Genomic DNA, 20,025 nt, shown 5'->3' with positions numbered 1-20,025 from the left:
ACACACACACACATAAACACCAATGGGTAAAACAGAAACACTAACCCCTGTAGTCAGAGACAGAGTCACTAGTGAAGCATCACGTCACACACACATGATATCAGTGCAGGCAGTGGCAGGTCAACTGTATAGTGACACTGTTTGGGCCCCCCCGCCCCCCCCATGCTGTAGTACAAACAAACACACACAAATGCATAAATACACACCAGTGTTAATTTCGTCGACTAAAACTAGACTAAAATGACTATAAAACTAAAGAAATTCTAATGAATAAAATACGACTAAAACTAAAATGACATTTTAGTCAAAAGACTATGACTAAAACTAAATCAAAATTTGCTGACAAAAACATTTTATGCAATCCATATTCAATTTCTGCTCTTTTGTAAAATTTACGAAACTTAATTTTATTAAATTTTAAGATAAATAAACACGTTATATACCACAACAGTTAAATCTGTTAAATCTGTATTGCATGTTCAAACCTTAATACCATAAAAGAAAACAGGTTAATAAACCTTTACTCCAGGAGTATATAATAAGTTTGGAAGTTCTAGAGCGGTGCTAATATTGTTGCCGAAACGTTTTTGAATCTGTGAACAATCAATTGATTCTTCCTATAGAAATAAGCATAACCCACGAGTATGGGTTTAAGTTATGCTGTGCCTGTGCTAGCTGCAGAAACTTTTTGTTGTGTTGAGTTTCTTGATACTTGTTTTAATTATTAACAGAGAACTGTTAAAGTTTTTATATTGGGTAATATGTTCAATACAGCCAATACAGTTTTTTTTTTTTATATTTTAAAGTTGCACTTCTGTTTGTTTATGAAACTTGGTTTTATTTAATTTTAAGTTTAATAAAGATGTTACATATCACAACGGCTAAATCTGTGTCTGTATTGCATGTTTAAACCTTAATACCATAAATATTAACAGGTGTTATGTTTACTCCTGGAGTATGTAATCAGTTTGCAAATTATAGAGAAATGCTTAAATAATGCATTACACTTTAACTAAACCCCTTAGATTTTAGTTGACTAAAATCTACTGGAGATTTAGTCGACTAAAATGTATTGGAGATTCAGTCGACTAAAACTAGACTAAAACTAAAACAATTCAGATGACTAAAATATGACTAAAACTAAAATGGCATTTTAGTCAAAAGACTAAAACTAAGACTAAATTGAAACTTGCCGTCAAAATTAACACTGATACACACACAGTCACATACATACATACATACACACACACACACATAAACACCAATGGGTAAAACAGAAACACTAACCCCTGTAGTCAGAGACAGAGTCACTAGTGAAGCATCACGTCACACACACATGATATCAGTGCAGGCAGTGGCAGGTCAACCTGCGACCTCTGCAACCCCTGTAGTTCCGCCCCTGTACATACCGTATGTGTGTGTATATATATATATATATATATATATATATATATATATATATATATATATATATACATACACATAAATAAAAGTGCATTGGAGCTGTTTGCAGTTAAGTAGATGAAAACGTAAAATCCTATTAATGCAATATTCATATTTAATAAAGTGTTTAACAGTGTATTAACTGTAAATATTTCACATTCCAGTGTTCTTCACATAGGGTAATATGTTCTAAGTATTATTAAATAGATATTCCAATATACATCTGTATAAACCTATACCTAATCATATAGATATATAGGTATAGACATACATTTTACCAAAAAACATCAGATGCATATAGAAATAACATGTATCTGATGTATATCCCATATGTCACTAGCTCATGGACTCTTGCCAATATGAAAGAAATGAATTTATCAGGTAAGTTCTGTATAAACCAATACCTAATCATATAGATATATAGGTATAGACATACATTTTACAAAAAACCATAAGATACATATAGAAATAACATGTATCTGATGTATATCCCATATGTCACTAGCTCATGGACTCTTGCCAATATGAAAGAAATTAATTTATCAGGTAAGTTCTTACATAGAACTTACCTGATAAATTCATTTCTTTCATATTGGCAAGAGTCCATGAGCTAGTGACATATGGGATATACAATCCTACCAGGAGGGGCAAAGTTTCCCAAACCTCAAAATGCCTATAAATACACCCCTCACCACATCCACAATTCAGTTTAACGAATAGCCAAGCAGTGGGGTGATAAAGAAAGGAGTAGAAAGCATCAACAAAGGAAATTTGGAAATAATTGTGCTTTATACAAAAAATCATAACCACCATAAAAAGGGTGGGCCTCATGGACTCTTGCCAATATGAAAGAAATTAATTTATCAGGTAAGTTCTTACATAAATTATGTTTTATTTCATGTAATTGGCAAGAGTCCATGAGCTAGTGACATATGGGATATCAATACCCAAGATGTGGAGTCTTCCACTCAAGAGTCACTAGAGAGGGAGGGAATAAAATAAAAACAGCCATATTCCGCTGAAAAAATTAATCCACAACCCAAAAAAATAATTTTATTTCATTCTTGAAAGAAAAAAACTTAAAACAAAAGCAGAAGAATCAAACTGAAACAGCTGCCTGAAGAACTTTTCTACCAAAAACTGCTTCCGAAGAAGCAAATACATAAAAACGGTATAATTTAGTAAATGTATGTAAAGAGGACCAAGTCGCCGCTTTGCAAATCTGATCAACTGAAGCTTCATTCTTAAAAGCCCACAAAGTGGAGACTGATCTAGTAGAATGAGCTGTAATTCTCTGAGGCGGGGCCTGATCCGACTCCAAATAAGCTTGATGAATCAAAAGTTTCAACCAAGAAGCCAAGGAAATAACAGAAGCCTTCTGACCTTTCCTAGGACCAGAAAATAAAACAAATAGACTGGAAGTCTTTCTGAAATCTTTAGTAGCTTCCACATAATATGTCAAAGCTCTTACCACATCCAAAGAATGTAAGGATCTTTCCAAAGAATTCTTAGGATTAGGACACAAGGAAGGGACAACAATTTCTCTATTAACGTTGTTAGAATTCACAACCTTAGGTAAAAATTGAAAAGAAGTTCGCAAAACTGCCTTATCCTGATGAAAAATCAGAAAAGGAGACTCACAAGAAAGAGCAGATAGCTCAAAAACTCTTCTAGCAGAAGAGATAGCCAAAAGGAACAACACTTTCCAAGAAAGTAGTTTAATGTCCAAAGAATGCATAGACTCAAATGGAGAAGCCTGTAAAGCCTTCAGAACCAAATTAAGACTCCAAGGAGGAGAAATTGATTTAATGACAGGCTTAATACGAACTAAAGCCTGTACAAAACAGTGAATATCAGGAAGTATAGCAATCATTCTGTGAAATAAAACAGAAAGAGCGGAGATTTGAACTTTCAAGGAACTTGCAGACAAACCCTTATCCAAACCATCCTGAAGGAACTGTAAAATTCTAGGAATTCTAAAAGAATGCCAGGAGAATTTATGAGAAGAACACCATGAAATGTAAGTCTTCCAAACTCTATAATAAATCTTTCTAGAGACAGATTTACGAGCTTGTAACATAGTATTAATCACTGAGTCAGAGAAACCTCTATGACTTAGAACTAAGCGTTCAATTTCCATACCTTCAAATTTAATGATTTGAGATCCTGATGGAAAAACGGACCTTGAGATAGTAGGTCCGGCCGTAACGGAAGTGGCCAAGGCGGGCAACTGGACATCCGAACCAGATCCACATACCAAAACCTGTGTGGCCATGCTGGAGCCACCAGCAACACAAAAGACTGTTCCATGATGATTTTGGAGATCACTCTTGGAAGGAGAACTAGAGGCGGGAAGATAAGCAGGATGATAACACCAAGGAAGTGTCAGTGCATCCACTGCTTCCACCTGAACATCCCTGGACCTGGACAGGTATCTGGGAAGTTTCTTGTTTAGATGAGAGGCCATGAGATCTATCTCTGGAAGACCCCACATCTGAACAATCTGAGAAAACACATCTGGATGGAGAGACCACTCCCCTGGATGTAAAGTCTGGCGGCTGAGATAATCCGCCTCCCAATTGTCTACACCTGGGATATGCACCGCAGAGATTAGACAGGAGCTGGATTCCGCCCAAGCAAGTATCCGAGATACTTCTTTCATAGCTTGAAGACTGTGAGTCCCACCCTGATGACTGACATAAGACACAGTTGTGATATTGTCTGTCTGAAAACAAATGAACGGTTCTCTCTTTAGCAGAGGCCAAAACTGAAGAGCCCTGAGAATTGCACGGAGTTCTAAAATATTTATTGGTAATCTCGCCTCTTGAGATTTCCAAACCCCTTGTGCTGTCAGAGATCCCCAAACAGCTCCCCAACCTGAAAGACTAGCATCTGTTGAGATCACAGTCCAGGTTGGCCGAACAAAAGAAGCCCCTTGAACCAAACAATGGTGATCTATCCACCATGGCAGAGATTGTCGTACATTGGGATTCAAGGATATTAATTGTGATATCTTTGTATAATCCCTGCACCATTGATTCAGCATGCAAAGCTGTAGAGGTCTTATGCGAAAACGAGCAAAGGGGATCGCGTCCGATGCTGCAGTATGTAAAGACTGAGCTAGTACCAAGATATCGTCCAAATAAGGAAACACCGCAATACCCTGTTCTCTGATTACAGATAGTAGGGCACCCAGAACCTTTGAAAAGATTTTTGGAGCTGTTGCTAGGCCAAATGGAAGAGCAACAAATTGGTAATGCTTGTCTAGAAAAGAGAATCTCAGAAACTGATAGTGATCTGGATGAATCGGAATATGAAGGTATGCATCCTGCAAGTCTATTGTGGACATATAATGTCCTTGCTGAACAAAAGGCAGAATAGTCCTTATAGTCACCATCTTGAAAGTTGGTACTCTTACATAACGATTCACAATTTTCAGATCCAGAACTGGTCTGAATAAATTTTCTTTCTTTGGTACAATGAATAGGTTTGAATAAAACCCCAAACCTTGTTCCTGAGGAGGAACTGGCATGATTACCCCTGAAGACTCCAGGTCTGAAACACACTTCAGAAAAGCCTGAGCCTTTACTGGATTTACAGGGATGCGTGGGAGAAAAAATCTTCTCACAGGAGGTCTTACTTTGAATCCTATTCGATACCCCTGAGAGACAATGCTCTGAATCCAATGATTTTGGACAGATTTTATCCAAAAATCTTTGAAAAACCTTAATCTGCCCCCTACCAGCTGAGCTGGAATGAGGGCCGAACCTTCATGCGGACTTAGGGGCAGACTTTGGTTTCCTAAATGGCTTGGATTTATTCCAATTTGAGGAAGGCTTCCAACTGGAAGCAGATTCCTTGGGAGGAGTATTGAGTTTTTGTTCCTTATTCTGACGAAAGGAAAGAAAACGGTTAGAAGCCTTAGATTTACCCTTAGGTTTTTTATCCTAGAAGCCTTAGATTTACCCTTAGGTTTTTTATCCTGAGGCAGAGAAACTCCTTTTCCTCCAGTGATAGTTGAAATAATAGAATCCAACTGAGAACCAAATAAATTATTACCTTGGAAAGAAAGAGATAGTAATCTAGATTTAGATGTCATATCAGCATTCCAAGATTTAAGCCACAAAGCTCTTCTAGCTAATACAGCTAAAGAGATGGATCTAACATCAATTTTGATAATATCAAAAATGGCATCACAAATAAAATTATTAGCATGTTGCAGTAAGCGAGTAATGCTAGATATGTCAGGATCCAATTCTCGTTGCGCTAAATTCTCCAACCAAAAAGTTGAGGCAGCTGCAACATCAGCCAAAGAAATAGCAGGTCTGAGAAGATGACCTGGATGTAAATAGGCCTTCCTTAGATAGGATTCAAGCTTCCTATCTAAAGGATCCTTAAAGGAAGTACTATCTTCCATAGGAATAGTGGTACGTTTAGCAAAAGTAGAAATAGCCCCATCAACTTTGGGGGTTTTTCCCCAAAACTCTATAGATTTTGCTGGTAAAAGATACAATTTTTTAAACCTTGAAGAAGGAATAAAAGAAGTACCTGGTTTATTCCATTCCCTATAAATCATATCAGAAATAGCCTCAGGAATAGGAAAAACCCCTGGGGAAACCACAGGAGGTTTAAAAACAGCATTTAAACATTTATTAGACTGAACATCAATAGGACTGGTTACTTCAATATCCAAAGTAATTAACACTTCTTTTAATAAAGAACGCATATACTCTATTTTAAATAAATAAGTAGATTTGTCAGTGTCAATGTCTGAGGAAGGATCTTCTGAATCAGATAGATCCTCATCAGAAGAGGATAAATTATTATGTTGCTGGTCATTTGAAATTTCATCAGCTAAATGAGAAGTTTTAAAAGACCTTTTACGTTTATTAGAAGGTGGAAATGCAGACAAAGCCTTCAGAATAGAATCAGATACAAATTCTTTAAAATTTACAGGTATATCATGTACATTAGAAGTTGAAGGAACTGCAACTGGCAATGTACTATTACTGATGGAAACACTATCTGCATGTAAAAGTTTATCATGACAACTATTACAAATGACATTTGGTGGAATAATGTCTACACTTTTACAACAAATGCACTTAGCTTTGGTAGAACCAATGTCAGGCAGTAATGTTCCAGCAGAAACTTCTGAGGCAGGATCAGATTGGGACATCTTGCTCAATGTAAGAGAAAAAACAACATATAAAGCAAAATTATCTATTTCCTTATATGACAGTTTCAGGAATAAGAAAAAATGCAAAAGCATAGGCCTCTGATAGAGAAAAAAGCAAGAGACAAACATCAATGGGGTATTGAAATAATGAAAAAAATTTGGCGCCAAGTATGACGCACAACATAACGTAAACTTTTTTGGCGCCAAAAATAACCGGAAATGACACACTCGCGTCACTAATGAAGCCGCCGTATGAAAGGTCTTGGCGTCACGTATGACGCCGGAAATGACGAAGTTGCGTCATAAACGTCTTTTTCCGCGCCAAAAAAAAATTCGCGCCAAGAATGACACAATAAAGTTTAGCATTTGGCACACCCGCGGGCCTAATACCCGCAATAGCAAGAAGTAGTCAATTGAAAAAAAGACTAAACCCCAGGTAAGAAATACATTTCTTAAAATGTTTAAATTCCCCAAATATGAAACTGACAGTCTGCTGAAGGAAATACATGAACCTGACTCATGGCAAATATAAGTACAATACATATATTTAGAACTTTATATAAATGCATAAAGTGCCAAACCATAGCTGAGGTGTCTTAAGTAATAAAAAAAACATACTTACCAAAAGACACCCATCCACATATAGCAGATAGCCAAACCAGTACTAAAACAGTTATTAGTAGAGGTAATGGAAAATTGAGAGTATATCGTCGATCTGAAAAGGGAGGTAGGAGATGAATCTCTACGACCGATAACAGAGAACCTATGAAATAGACCCCCGTTAGGGAAATCATTGTATTCAAATAAGTGATACTCCCTTTACGTCCCTCTGACATTCGCTGTACTCTGAGAGGAATCGGGCTTCAACAATGCTGCGGAGCGCATATCAACGTAGAAATCTTAGCACAAACTTACTTCACCACCTCCATAGGAGGTAAAGTTTGTAAAACTGAATTGTGGGTGTGGTGAGGGGTGTATTTATAGGCATTTTGAGGTTTGGGAAACTTTGCCCCTCCTGGTAGGATTGTATATCCCATATGTCACTAGCTCATGGACTCTTGCCAATTACATGAGAAATGTATTTATAAATCAATAGAACATATTCTGCTATGTGAAGAACATTGGAATGTGAAATATTAATATTTTCATGTCTGGTTAGTGCATCAGGTTTGTGTGCGAGTAGGGTGTTAGGTTTTCCCCACTTTTTTTGCTTCATTGATTTCTATGGGGGGGGGGGATATTTTTAAACATGATTGCGATATCTTATGTTCGGCTTTTTGTGCGCATCGAGTTAGCGCTCGTGCAAAAACAGTTTACTTCCAGCTTGTTATACGAGCGCTACTAGTCGAGCCCCAAAAAGCTTGCTTCTAGCGGAGTTAGTGTGCGAGCGGGAGCGTTAAATACTGCTCCACTTGTAATCTGGCCCCAACAGTTTCGTCTGCAAAGGTTGATAACAGTAGCAGATGCAGGAAATAAAACTTACTCCTTGACAAAGACATGCAGCTGTTGTCGCACCGACCGTTGTGCTTGATCAAAAAGTATCTGAAAGTGAAAGAAAAAAAAGATTAGGGAAAATGGAGCATTGGTCTAACAATTCTTTATTTCACTGTTACACTAATCTAGCACGTGAAGTAAGGATTCTGTATAATACATGATAGAACCTCACAATAAACACGTGCTATGGTAGCTTTAGAGGCCCAACTATGTATAAAATGTTGTAAAGGATTTTGTGTTTACTATGGCAGAATACATTCAAACTAATACATCTAAAACACACGTTAAAGGGCCACTAAACCCAAAATCTTTCTTTCATGATTCAGATAGAGACTAGAAATTTAAACAACATTACAATTTACTTCTATTATTTATTTTGCTTCATTTTTTAGATATCCTTAGTTGAAGAAAAAGCAATGCACATGGTGAGCCAATCACACAAGGCTTCTATGTGCAGCAACCAATCAGCAGCTACTGAGCATATCTAGATATGCTTTTCAGCAAAGAATATCAAGAGAATAAAGCAAATTAGATAATATAAGTAAATTAGAAAGATGTTTAAAATTACATTCTCTTTCTAAATCATGAAAGAAAAAATGTGGGTTTCATGGCCCTTTAAATACATTGTGATATTAGATCCTTACGTACAGTCTCTATAAAATAACATCTTTTTAACTTTTGCATTTTTAAGGAACCAAACATGAAGGCTTTTATTTATCAAGCTGAGGCGGATAGGGGCGTACATATGTGCCCCTGTTTGCCGCAGCTCGCCTCTGGCAGGCAGAATTCCTCTGGCGGAATTCAGTCTTGCACATGAGCGCTATTTTGCGCTTGCCTGCAAGCCCGCTGCCTGCCCGCGCACAGCCAATCACGTGCGGTCAGGAGCTGTCAGTCTCCCCGGTCGGACTAGACCAGGGAGATTATATTTCGCCACTTTAGAGATGGCAAAAGATTAGAGAAGCAGCAGTCTGATGACCCTTGCTTGTTAAATACGGCGTGTAGGTTCTCTTGTAAGAACCTGCAGCCGTAGTGGGTCGAAAGGCTTGCGAAAACTTTGATAAATCAACCCCTATGTGTTGTCACATGCTACATTGAATGTGTAAACAAACCGTTAAAGGGATATTCTGAAGCAAAAGTGACATGCTGTACTATGTCAGATAACATTAATATAATCAGCTTAGTTTTGGAGCACTAATACACATGATATGTTCAGTATTAGTACACAAGTGATTATATATATACAGAAATGGAGTACTGCTATTCGGCTCTTTATGGAGCTGGGTAGCAAATCCAGATCTTAATGTAGTGATCTTACACAAGAATCAATCCGGCTCCGAAAAGAGCCAAATTATATATATACTTTAGCATTCGGAACCTTAACGAAAGAACCAAATGCACATGCACAGAACTCAGAATTTTTCTTTCATGATTCAAAAAGAGCATGCAATTTAAACAAATTTCCAATTTACCTCTGTTATTACATTTTCTTCATTCTCTTGGTATCCTTTGTTAAAGAAGCAGCAATGCACTATAGGGAGCAAGCTGCACACATGGGCTGAGCCAGTTACAAAAAACAAAACAAAAAACATTTGTGCAGCCACCAATTAACAGCTCCCAGTAGTGCAGTGCTGCTCTAACTGGGTAAACTTTTCAACAAAGGATACCAAATGAACTAAACAAATGAGATGAGATAACAGAAGTACTGAATCATGAAAAAAGCAAAAAAGAGAGAAAACAAGAGCGCAAAAAAACTGATCTAAGTGTAGCATAAAAACACCTTTTAATGGCACACAATAAAAACGCACTCGCACTCTGTACCCTCAAACATATGAGGTATGGAAGCAGCACATCAATATGTAGACGGCACAGCTCTCCTAGAGTGTCTGTATCTGCAGAGACGTCTTTAATGCTCACCTCTGCATACGTCCACAAAGTGTAATCCACCAGAGGGAAGCAGGAACGCCGGGTCTGTGACCGCTGTATGTGTCCACTCAAAAGTCACTAAGGACACAGAAAGAGCCAGGGTCGCTATCCTCCAACCAAACAGAACAAACGTTCACAAGCCGACTAGAACACTATGCTCGAGTGGTTGCAAGCGTCCGTCAATGTGGTTTGGTTAGAGTATAGCGATCCTGTTTTTTTCTGTGTCCTTAGTGACTTTTGAATGGACACACACAGCGGTCACAAACCCGGAGTTCCTGGTGAACCTATTTTTTTCAGGTTCTAAGAGTTGTAACTAGTTGATGTTCTATAGAGGCACTCACAGGATAAATATAAAGACAAGCTTCCAGTGTAGACTCCCACCATGCACTGTTTGCATAAATATCACTTTTCTGTTGTTATACAGTTTCAGAATGATCACTTCACTTGGCATTCAAGATAAAAATAGGCAATTGTGTATGTCAATTGTGGGCTACAACTCCCACCCGTCCACTACTACTTGGGTAAATGTAATTTCCAGTTCTGGAGCATTAACTCAGTTCAAGCGGCCCCCATGGGAGAAGAAAATTTGGCCAGTGGCCCCCAGATTCATTGAGCTTGATACACCTGGCTTAAAGGGATACTGAACCCAAATTATTCTTTCACGATTCAGATAGTGTATGCAGATTTAAAGTGAATGTAAAGTTGAATGAAGTGCCCGGTTTTTAAAAATACTATTAAAAAACAGGGGCAATTTCATTCATTAAACGAAGCGTTTTTTTTAAAAATTATTACCTTTTCTTTAGCAAACACGAACCTCAATCCTCCGCCCGCAGCTCCTCTGGACTTACCTCAGCAATTACGAAACCGGCTTCGTCCAATCATGGCGTGCACCCCAGAGTACCCATCTCGTGAGGCCACGCCGTTATTGGAGGAAGTCGGTTTCATCATTGAAGTGCTAAGTACAGAGGAGCTGCGGGCAGAGGGTTGGGGTCTGGGTTTCCTAAAGAAAAGATAAGTATTTTTTTTTTTTTTTTTCAATATAAATGTAAAGTTTAATGAATGAAAGTGCCTCTGTTTTTAATAATATTTGTAAAAACCGGGCACTCATTCATTCAACTTTACATTCACTTTAAGCAACTTTCTAATTTACTCCTATTATTAATTTTTCTTCGTTCTCTTGGTATCTTTATTTGAAAAAGCAGGAATGTAAGCTTATGAGCGCTTGCTGACTGGTGGCTACATTTTAGCCAAGAGAACGAAGAAATAATTAATAATAGGAGTAAATTAGAAAGTTGCTTAAAATTGCATGCTCTGTCTGAATCATGAAAGAAAAAAAATTGGGTTCAGTATCCCTTTGAGACACGTGAACGCTTCTGAGCTAGCCTTTACTCTTTAACAAAGGATACCAAGAGAAGTAAGCAAAAATGAAAATAGAAGTAAATTAGAAAGTTGTTTAAAATGTAGTAATCTATCCAATCAATTTAAGCTTCATTTTGCCTTTATTATTACTTTAAGAAACAGCAGTATTAAAGTGAAGTTCAATTTTACCTCACTGCTCAGCACCCCTTTAAACATTAACCTCTAAATATCACAGTCGCTAAGTTTTAAAAAAAAAAAAAATATATGAATTTATAGAAATTTAGATATATATTATACCGAGTTTTCTTACTGTTACTCCTCCCCCGGTCCACTTCCTTATTTTTCTCTAATGACATAGCGAGCGTAAGAAGAAGCTGAAGCGTCTCTTCAAAGCTCGTGCACAACACCGGCTTCGATATGCGCATGCGTATTATATCTTCATTGGCGCATGCGTAAAAAATTTCAGTCCATCGCTTTGTTCATTCCGGAGCAGTGTTATATTGTAGTCACAGTATTTACCTGTTTTGAAGAATCGAAACGACAGTCTAATTTTCCCTGCTTTGTTCTATTGCGATCAGTAGTGACTGAGACTCTAATTCCGAAAGACCGGCTAATACGCATGCGCAAATCGTGAACGAGCATGACAACTAGGACGACACACACGCAGTTACACGCATGCGCAATACTGAATGATGACGCGGGTAAAAAGGGGCAGGACGCCACGGGGGAAGTAAAGCAATTGGTTAGGAATTTCTGAAAATATGTCAATCAAAAATGGATAAATGTCGGGCGGACAATTGCAGCAATACGGACGGTAAATAAAAATTAAAAAAACAAACGACATGCATAATTTTAGAAAAACTGATGAATGAACATTATACTATTTTCAAAAGTTACTTAGGATACTGTTAACTAGAGAGGCGGACTTGACCTTCATTTTAAGATCAATCGCTGCTTCCAAACCTCTCTATCAACGTGTGATTTACAAGCCCTACTGACAGATGACTGGTTGTATAAGAGCACAGCAGGGGCAGTATATGAAAGTCTGCTTATCCAATGGTAAATTATGTGAGCAGCAAATGCAACACACTTATGACCATCCAGAGCAGACAGGTTCCCTGCCTGTAAACATTTTCTGTCCAGAGAATAATAAATCTAGCCCTAAGATTTAAGAAGTCAAATTCATACTCACAAAAAAAAAAAGACATCGCTTAGAGCTTAGGTACATTTGTTTTGCCAAAAAGTAAAACTCAGTAAATAGAACTGTCCATTAAAAGGGACAACACAAGAATTTTTGTTGTTTGAAAAGACACTGTTATATTAATACACTTTTTACCTCTGTGATTACCTTTTATCTAAGCATCTTCTGACAGCCCCCTGATCACATGACATTTTATTTATTATCTATTGACTTTCATTTTAGCCAATTAGTGCAGTGTCTGCCACAAGCCCAGGGGCGTGACCACAATGTTATCTATATGGATGACATGAACTAGCTCTCCCCTGTTGTGAAAAGCAAATAAAAAAGCATGTGACAAGAGGTGGCCTTCAACGGCTTAGAAATTATCATATCAGCCTTCCTAGGTTTAGCTTTCAACTAAGAATACCAAGAGAACAAAGCAAAATTGGTGATAAAAGTAAATTGGAAAGCTGTTTAAAATGACATGCCCTATTTGAGACATGAAACTTTTTTTGGACTTGACTGTCCCTTTAAGTATAATCAGGAAATAGTCATCCAGTATATAATAGCCCAATGCTCAGCACAAATCCGCACAGATCTTTCTGTGCTTAGAATCCCCAGCTCCTGCAATGACTTTGCCACACTGCAAACCCAATGGCTACATCCAGCGATACCAAGACTGGCACCAAAGCACAGACAGCTGGAATATGTCACAGCAGTGCCTTTTTACATTATTGGCCCAGATAACTGCTGCTCTTGAGCACAGGGCCGGCTCTATAATTGGACCAAGTGGGACTACGGGACCCAGGCAACATTTAATAGGGGTGGCACGAAAGGAGAGCGTATTCTGGCTAATAATGTTTGTTTATGAGGAATTACTCTTCTATTGAGTCCCTCAGCTGAGGATCAGCATACTCTTATGTAAAACGTTAATCTGTTACACTTTATTCATTGACACGGATGACTATGGCTGATTTGAGACTGCAGCAAACAAAGAGTAGGGGAAGTCATTTAATTATTGGACCTAGAAAGCTTAATGTCTTGAGACGTCCCTACGTGAGCGGGACTTTACCTTGTGGGTTAAATACATAGCTAGGCGCAGGAATGCAAAAATGAAATACTCTAACTAATCATAGCATATAATTTTGCATTAGAATGACCCTTTTACGTCCACAAAGGGGTTAAACTTACAGGTAAAGCACTGTCTGGGAGCTGCAAACATTAAAGCTCATGACTAAAACATGACCCGTAAGCCAATTAGGAGTGGCCATTGCACAATATGCCAATCACTGGCCACAGGGGCGGAACTACCATTGGTGCAGCAGGTGCAGAATGTGTGCAATCCTGTTGCAGGGGAGATTTTTATTAGGGTAGTTTCGATCTAACATCTTCAAAATCATTGTACAGAGCACCATGTAAATTAATTTCTTACATATGGTCAGTAATGCAAAAATGACATGTAATAAATTACAGCCTGTATCTTGTTCACTAGAATGTCCCATAAGCTCACTGGCTTTTAAAAGTATGTACAGGACACTATAATGACACTTTCATGATTTAGATAGAACATTATTTAATTATTTATTTACATTTCCGTTTTATCTCCATTATCAGTTTGTGATCAGTCTTTTAGTATACACCCTTTCTGACCCATCAGCTCCCTCCTACTGAGCATGTGCAAGTGTTTACATTATACATGTATGTGAGTCTGTGATTGGCTGATAGCTGTCACATGACACAGGGGACAAGGAAATCAAAAGAACCATTGACATTTTTCAGAAAAAAAACTAATGACTCATTTAAATGGCAAAGTAAGTGTTATTGCATTGTGTTTTATTATGTATCTCTTGATTATGCAAATCTACAATATTTAATGGTCCTTTGTTTGTCCAAAACAAACTATAACCTCTTGTTTCTTGTTCACCAGTAAACCTCAAGTCCGTAAACTCATCAGACCGGGGTTTATCTGCTCCGGATGTATAATCATACATGCGCTAAGACTTTTATTATATTGCACTGCATTCGCTGGAGAGCTTTAAAAAAAATAATCCATATCAATACTACCTACTCTAAAAACTGTAATGAAATCAAAGATAAAACTTACACCCAGTTTGCAGCTTTATTAAAAAAAACATTGAGAACCCCCCCTCCTCACCAATGTTAAAGGACCAGTCATCACAGTAGATTTGCACCATCAACAAATGCAAGATAACAAGACAATGCAATAGGACTTAGTCTGAACTTCAAATGAATAGTAGATTTTTTTCTGACAATTTTAAAAGTTATGTCTATTTCCACTCCCCCTGTACCACGTGACAGCCATCAGCCAATCACAAATGCATATACGTAGCATGTGACAGCCATCAGCCAATCACAAATGCATATATGCTTATTCTGTGAATTCTTGCACATGCTCAGTATGAGCTGGTGACTCAAAAAGTTTAAATATAAAAAGACTGCACTTTTTTTTAATGGAAGTAAATTGAAAAGTTATTTAAAATTACATGCTCTATCTGAATAATGAAAGTTTAATTTTGACTTTAATGTCCCTTTAACGCTTTGTAACAATTTTTTTATTTTGTTTTAAAAGGACAATTATGGCAGCTCTAATAAAACTGTTTCTTTTGATACTCCCAGTACCTCTATATGAATTTGTGCTAAAGAATTCTTGTAAAACACATTAAAGAAATATTAAACTATGGGTCATGTTTTTAGAAGTGCCTTATTAATTGCTATTACAATATTCTAGAAACATGAATTAATATTATGCCTTACAATAATAAATATTTAATAGATGTTACACCTATAAATAATAAAGAAAACCCTTTGTAAAAGACCTTTTAAATTAAATATTTATGCGTAAGCTTTTTTTATTATTATTATTCCTGTCCATTTTTTCTTTTTATTAAAATTAGCGTCACATTCCTACTATGATGATTATGGGGATGAACAAACTTTAGTAAGACAGGAACTACTTTTTTGTGAAATGTGTCCGTGTGATCTACTTATGCACGTGATGATGAGCAGAATAAAATCACAGAAAACAAATAGAAGATAAGCAAAACAAATTCAATATCAAGGAAGTGTAAAATATAAGATTTCAAAACATTTAAAGGAACATGAAACCCAAAATTTTTAATTAAGATTCAGATAGAGCATACAATATTAAACTTTTCAATCTACTTAAATTATATAATTTGCTTCATTCTCTTGGTTCCCTTGTTTAAGGAGCAGCAATGCACAACTGGGAATTATCTTTTGTTTAAAATCACATGCTCTTTCTGAATCATGAAAGGAAAAAAAAAAGTGTAACTGTGTTAGATGAGGCTACACTTTCTGCAAACTGGCGAGAAATACATGTAAACCTATTATATAGATCATATATCACACCAGCTAGAATAAATGGGCACACCAAGTCTCAAATTTATGCCCCCGTTGTTGTTCGCCTGAGGCTGACCTGGTCCACATGTTTTGGAGTTGTTCAAAAATTATACAATTTTGGAAACGTGTACAATTCTGGATATCTAAAGTGATATCCACAAATTGTATAATAGAGCTTCATCATATAATCTTTTTATTAGATACACGTGATAAAACTATCAATAGAGATTTCATTAATACAGCAATTATGGGTGGGAGATATCTCACCCTTAAGAATTGGAAGAAGAAAAGAGTGCCTACCATAAATAATCTAATTTTTCTTCTGCAAACACAATATATAATTGAACAGTTTGATAATACAAATAACTCAGAAACACAACAAACTAAATTTATAACAAAGTGGATAGATTTTATTAGATTATATAAAAATCCCAATAGCCAGATCCAGCTGTTAACACCCTTAGAAAAGGTGACATAAGATAAGCAAGGCTAAGTTTTTCCTACAATTTACAATTGAACAGTTTGACAATACAAATAACTCAGAAATACAACAGACTAAATTTATACAAAGTGGATAGATTTGATCAGATTATATAAAAATCCTAATAGTCAGACCCAGCTGTTAACACCTTTAGAAAAGGTGACATAAGATAAGCAGGGCTAAGTTTCTGATCCTTTTTTTTTTTTTTTTTCCCCCAAGGTCCTTCCTCCCTTAATTCCCTCAAACTCGGAATCTGATAAACAAATCTATGGCGGTTCCAAATTTTCAAATAAAATTAAGGTCAAATTATAGAACTACTAAGGGTTAAGAAGTGATTAAAGGGCCACTGTAAGTAAATATTTTCTATGCATGTTACTAACTAACTACCTCAAATACGCTTTTTATCAATAGCATTTCATTAACATATCTCTACCGTATATCAGAAATCTTGTCTGCAAATTTAATTGTTTTCCAAACCCACTCCATGGGTATCCTTTGCTCTGTACCAATCCGTTTACAATACCTAGGTTTCAAAATGGTGCTTTAAACACAAAGTTATTGGTTTAAGTATTTTGAACATGCAGTGCTGAAAATAGTGGGCAGGATAATGTGACATCATCGGCGAATAAAAAATATAACTTTTAGAACGTTATGAAACTTCATTTTGGAGAAAATATAGGTCAGTAGGTTTTAATTAATGTTTATTAACTTTAATATGTTAGTTGTTTAGCTTAAAAATTATAACAGAAAGTAATCCTTTAAAAGTAAGAATTGGCAACTATCAATTATTTCTTTAACAGATAATACTGTGCAAAATTTGTTTAGCTAAGATAATTAATCATCAGATTGGTTGTGACTTCATTGCATTTCATTAAATATTGTTTTCATTTTTTCTTTTTGTTGGCATGAAAATGTTTGTAAACTATGATATAATGTATCTAAATCTCGAATGTTAGCATCTTTTTTTTTTCTGTTTCTCTTTGCAAGTTTGTCTATGTTTAATCATGCCTTGGAAGATAATAGATGCCTTATTGTTTGCCCTTCTGTCCGTTGTGGGCATTTATATGTAATGACCTTTAATAAAAAATATAAATCAAAAAAGAAAGGAAAAAAAACAGAATTTATGTTTACCTGATAAATTACTTTCTCCAACGGTGTGTCCGGTCCACGGCGTCATCCTTACTTGTGGGATATTCTCTTCCCCAACAGGAAATGGCAAAGAGCCCAGCAAAGCTGGTCACATGATCCCTCCTAGGCTCCGCCTACCCCAGTCATTCGACCGACGTTAAGGAGGAATATTTGCATAGGAGAAACCATATGGTACCGTGGTGACTGTAGTTAAAGAAAATAAATTATCAGACCTGATTAAAAAAACCAGGGCGGGCCGTGGACCGGACACACCGTTGGAGAAAGTAATTTATCAGGTAAACATAAATTCTGTTTTCTCCAACATAGGTGTGTCCGGTCCACGGCGTCATCCTTACTTGTGGGAACCAATACCAAAGCTTTAGGACACGGATGAAGGGAGGGAGCAAATCAGGTCACCTAAATGGAAGGCACCACGGCTTGCAAAACCTTTCTCCCAAAAATAGCCTCAGAAGAAGCAAAAGTATCAAACTTGTAAAATTTGGTAAAAGTGTGCAGTGAAGACCAAGTCGCTGCCCTACATATCTGATCAACAGAAGCCTCGTTCTTGAAGGCCCATGTGGAAGCCACAGCCCTAGTGGAATGAGCTGTGATTCTTTCGGGAGGCTGCCGTCCGGCAGTCTCGTAAGCCAATCTGATGATGCTTTTAATCCAAAAAGAGAGAGAGGTAGAAGTTGCTTTTTGACCTCTCCTTTTACCGGAATAAACAACAAACAAGGAAGATGTTTGTCTAAAATCCTTTGTAGCATCTAAATAGAATTTTAGAGCGCGAACAACATCCAAATTGTGCAACAAACGTTCCTTCTTTGAAACTGGTTTCGGACACAGAGAAGGTACGATAATCTCCTGGTTAATGTTTTTGTTAGAAACAACTTTTGGAAGAAAACCAGGTTTAGTACGTAAAACCACCTTATCTGCATGGAACACCAGATAAGGAGGAGAACACTGCAGAGCAGATAATTCTGAAACTCTTCTAGCAGAAGAAATTGCAACTAAAAACAAAACTTTCCAAGATAATAACTTAATATCAACGGAATGCAAGGGTTCAAACGGAACCCCCTGAAGAACTGAAAGAACTAAATTGAGACTCCAAGGAGGAGTCAAAGGTTTGTAAACAGGCTTAATTCTAACCAGAGCCTGAACAAAGGCTTGAACATCTGGCACAGCGGCCAGCTTTTTGTGAAGTAACACAGACAAGGCAGAAATCTGTCCCTTCAGGGAACTTGCAGATAATCCTTTTTCCAATCCTTCTTGAAGGAAGGATAGAATCCTAGGAATCTTAACCTTGTCCCAAGGGAATCCTTTAGATTCACACCAACAGATATATTTTTTCCAAATTTTGTGGTAAATCTTTCTAGTTACAGGCTTTCTGGCCTGAACAAGAGTATCGATAACAGAATCTGAGAATCCTCGCTTCGATAAGATCAAGCGTTCAATCTCCAAGCAGTCAGCTGGAGTGAAACCAGATTCTGATGTTCGAACGGACCCTGAACAAGAAGGTCTCGTCTCAAAGGTAGCTTCCAAGGAGGAGCCGATGACATATTCACCAGATCTGCGTACCAAGTCCTGCGTGGCCACGCAGGAGCTATCAAGATCACCGACGCCCTCTCCTGATTGATCCTGGCTACCAGCCTGGGGATGAGAGGAAACGGCGGGAACACATAAGCTAGTTTGAAGGTCCAAGGTGCTACTAGTGCATCCACTAGAGCCGCCTTGGGATCCCTGGATCTGGACCCGTAGCAAGGAACTTTGAAGTTCTGACGAGAGGCCATCAGATCCATGTCTGGAATGCCCCACAGCTGAGTGACTTGGGCAAAGATTTCCGGATGGAGTTCCCACTCCCCCGGATGCAATGTCTGACGACTCAGAAAATCCGCTTCCCAATTTTCCACTCCTGGGATGTGGATAGCAGACAGGTGGCAGGAGTGAGACTCCGCCCATAGAATGATTTTGGTCACTTCTTCCATCGCCAGGGAACTCCTTGTTCCCCCCTGATGGTTGATGTACGCAACAGTTGTCATGTTGTCTGATTGAAACCGTATGAACTTGGCCCTCGCTAGCTGAGGCCAAGCCTTGAGAGCATTGAATATCGCTCTCAGTTCCAGAATATTTATCGGTAGAAGAGATTCTTCCCGAGACCAAAGACCCTGAGCTTTCAGGGATCCCCAGACCGCGCCCCAGCCCATCAGACTGGCGTCGGTCGTGACAATGACCCACTCTGGTCTGCGGAATGTCATCCCTCGTGACAGGTTGTCCAGGGACAGCCACCAACGGAGTGAGTCTCTGGTCCTCTGATTTACTTGTATCTTCGGAGACAAGTCTGTATAGTCCCCATTCCACTGACTGAGCATGCACAGTTGTAATGGTCTTAGATGAATGCGTGCAAAAGGAACTATGTCCATTGCCGCTACCATCAACCCGATCACTTCCATGCACTGA

General features: G+C 37.7%; 1 protein-coding gene across 1 annotated transcript in view; it reads right to left on the bottom strand.

Moving 5' to 3' along the window:
* ACAP3 (ArfGAP with coiled-coil, ankyrin repeat and PH domains 3) overlaps positions 1 to 20,025 on the bottom strand; it is a 302,744-nt gene that overhangs the window by 158,337 nt on the left and 124,382 nt on the right. Inside the window, 1 exon segment of the mRNA XM_053690978.1 lies at positions 8,106 to 8,164. Coding sequence (XP_053546953.1) covers positions 8,106 to 8,164 — 59 coding nt within the window.

This window comes from Bombina bombina, chromosome 8 (genome assembly GCF_027579735.1).
Source record: "Bombina bombina isolate aBomBom1 chromosome 8, aBomBom1.pri, whole genome shotgun sequence".
Taxonomy (NCBI): domain Eukaryota; kingdom Metazoa; phylum Chordata; class Amphibia; order Anura; family Bombinatoridae; genus Bombina; species Bombina bombina.
The sequence above is the reverse complement of the archived record's forward strand: the minus strand, read 5'-3'. Positions and strand labels throughout refer to the sequence as shown.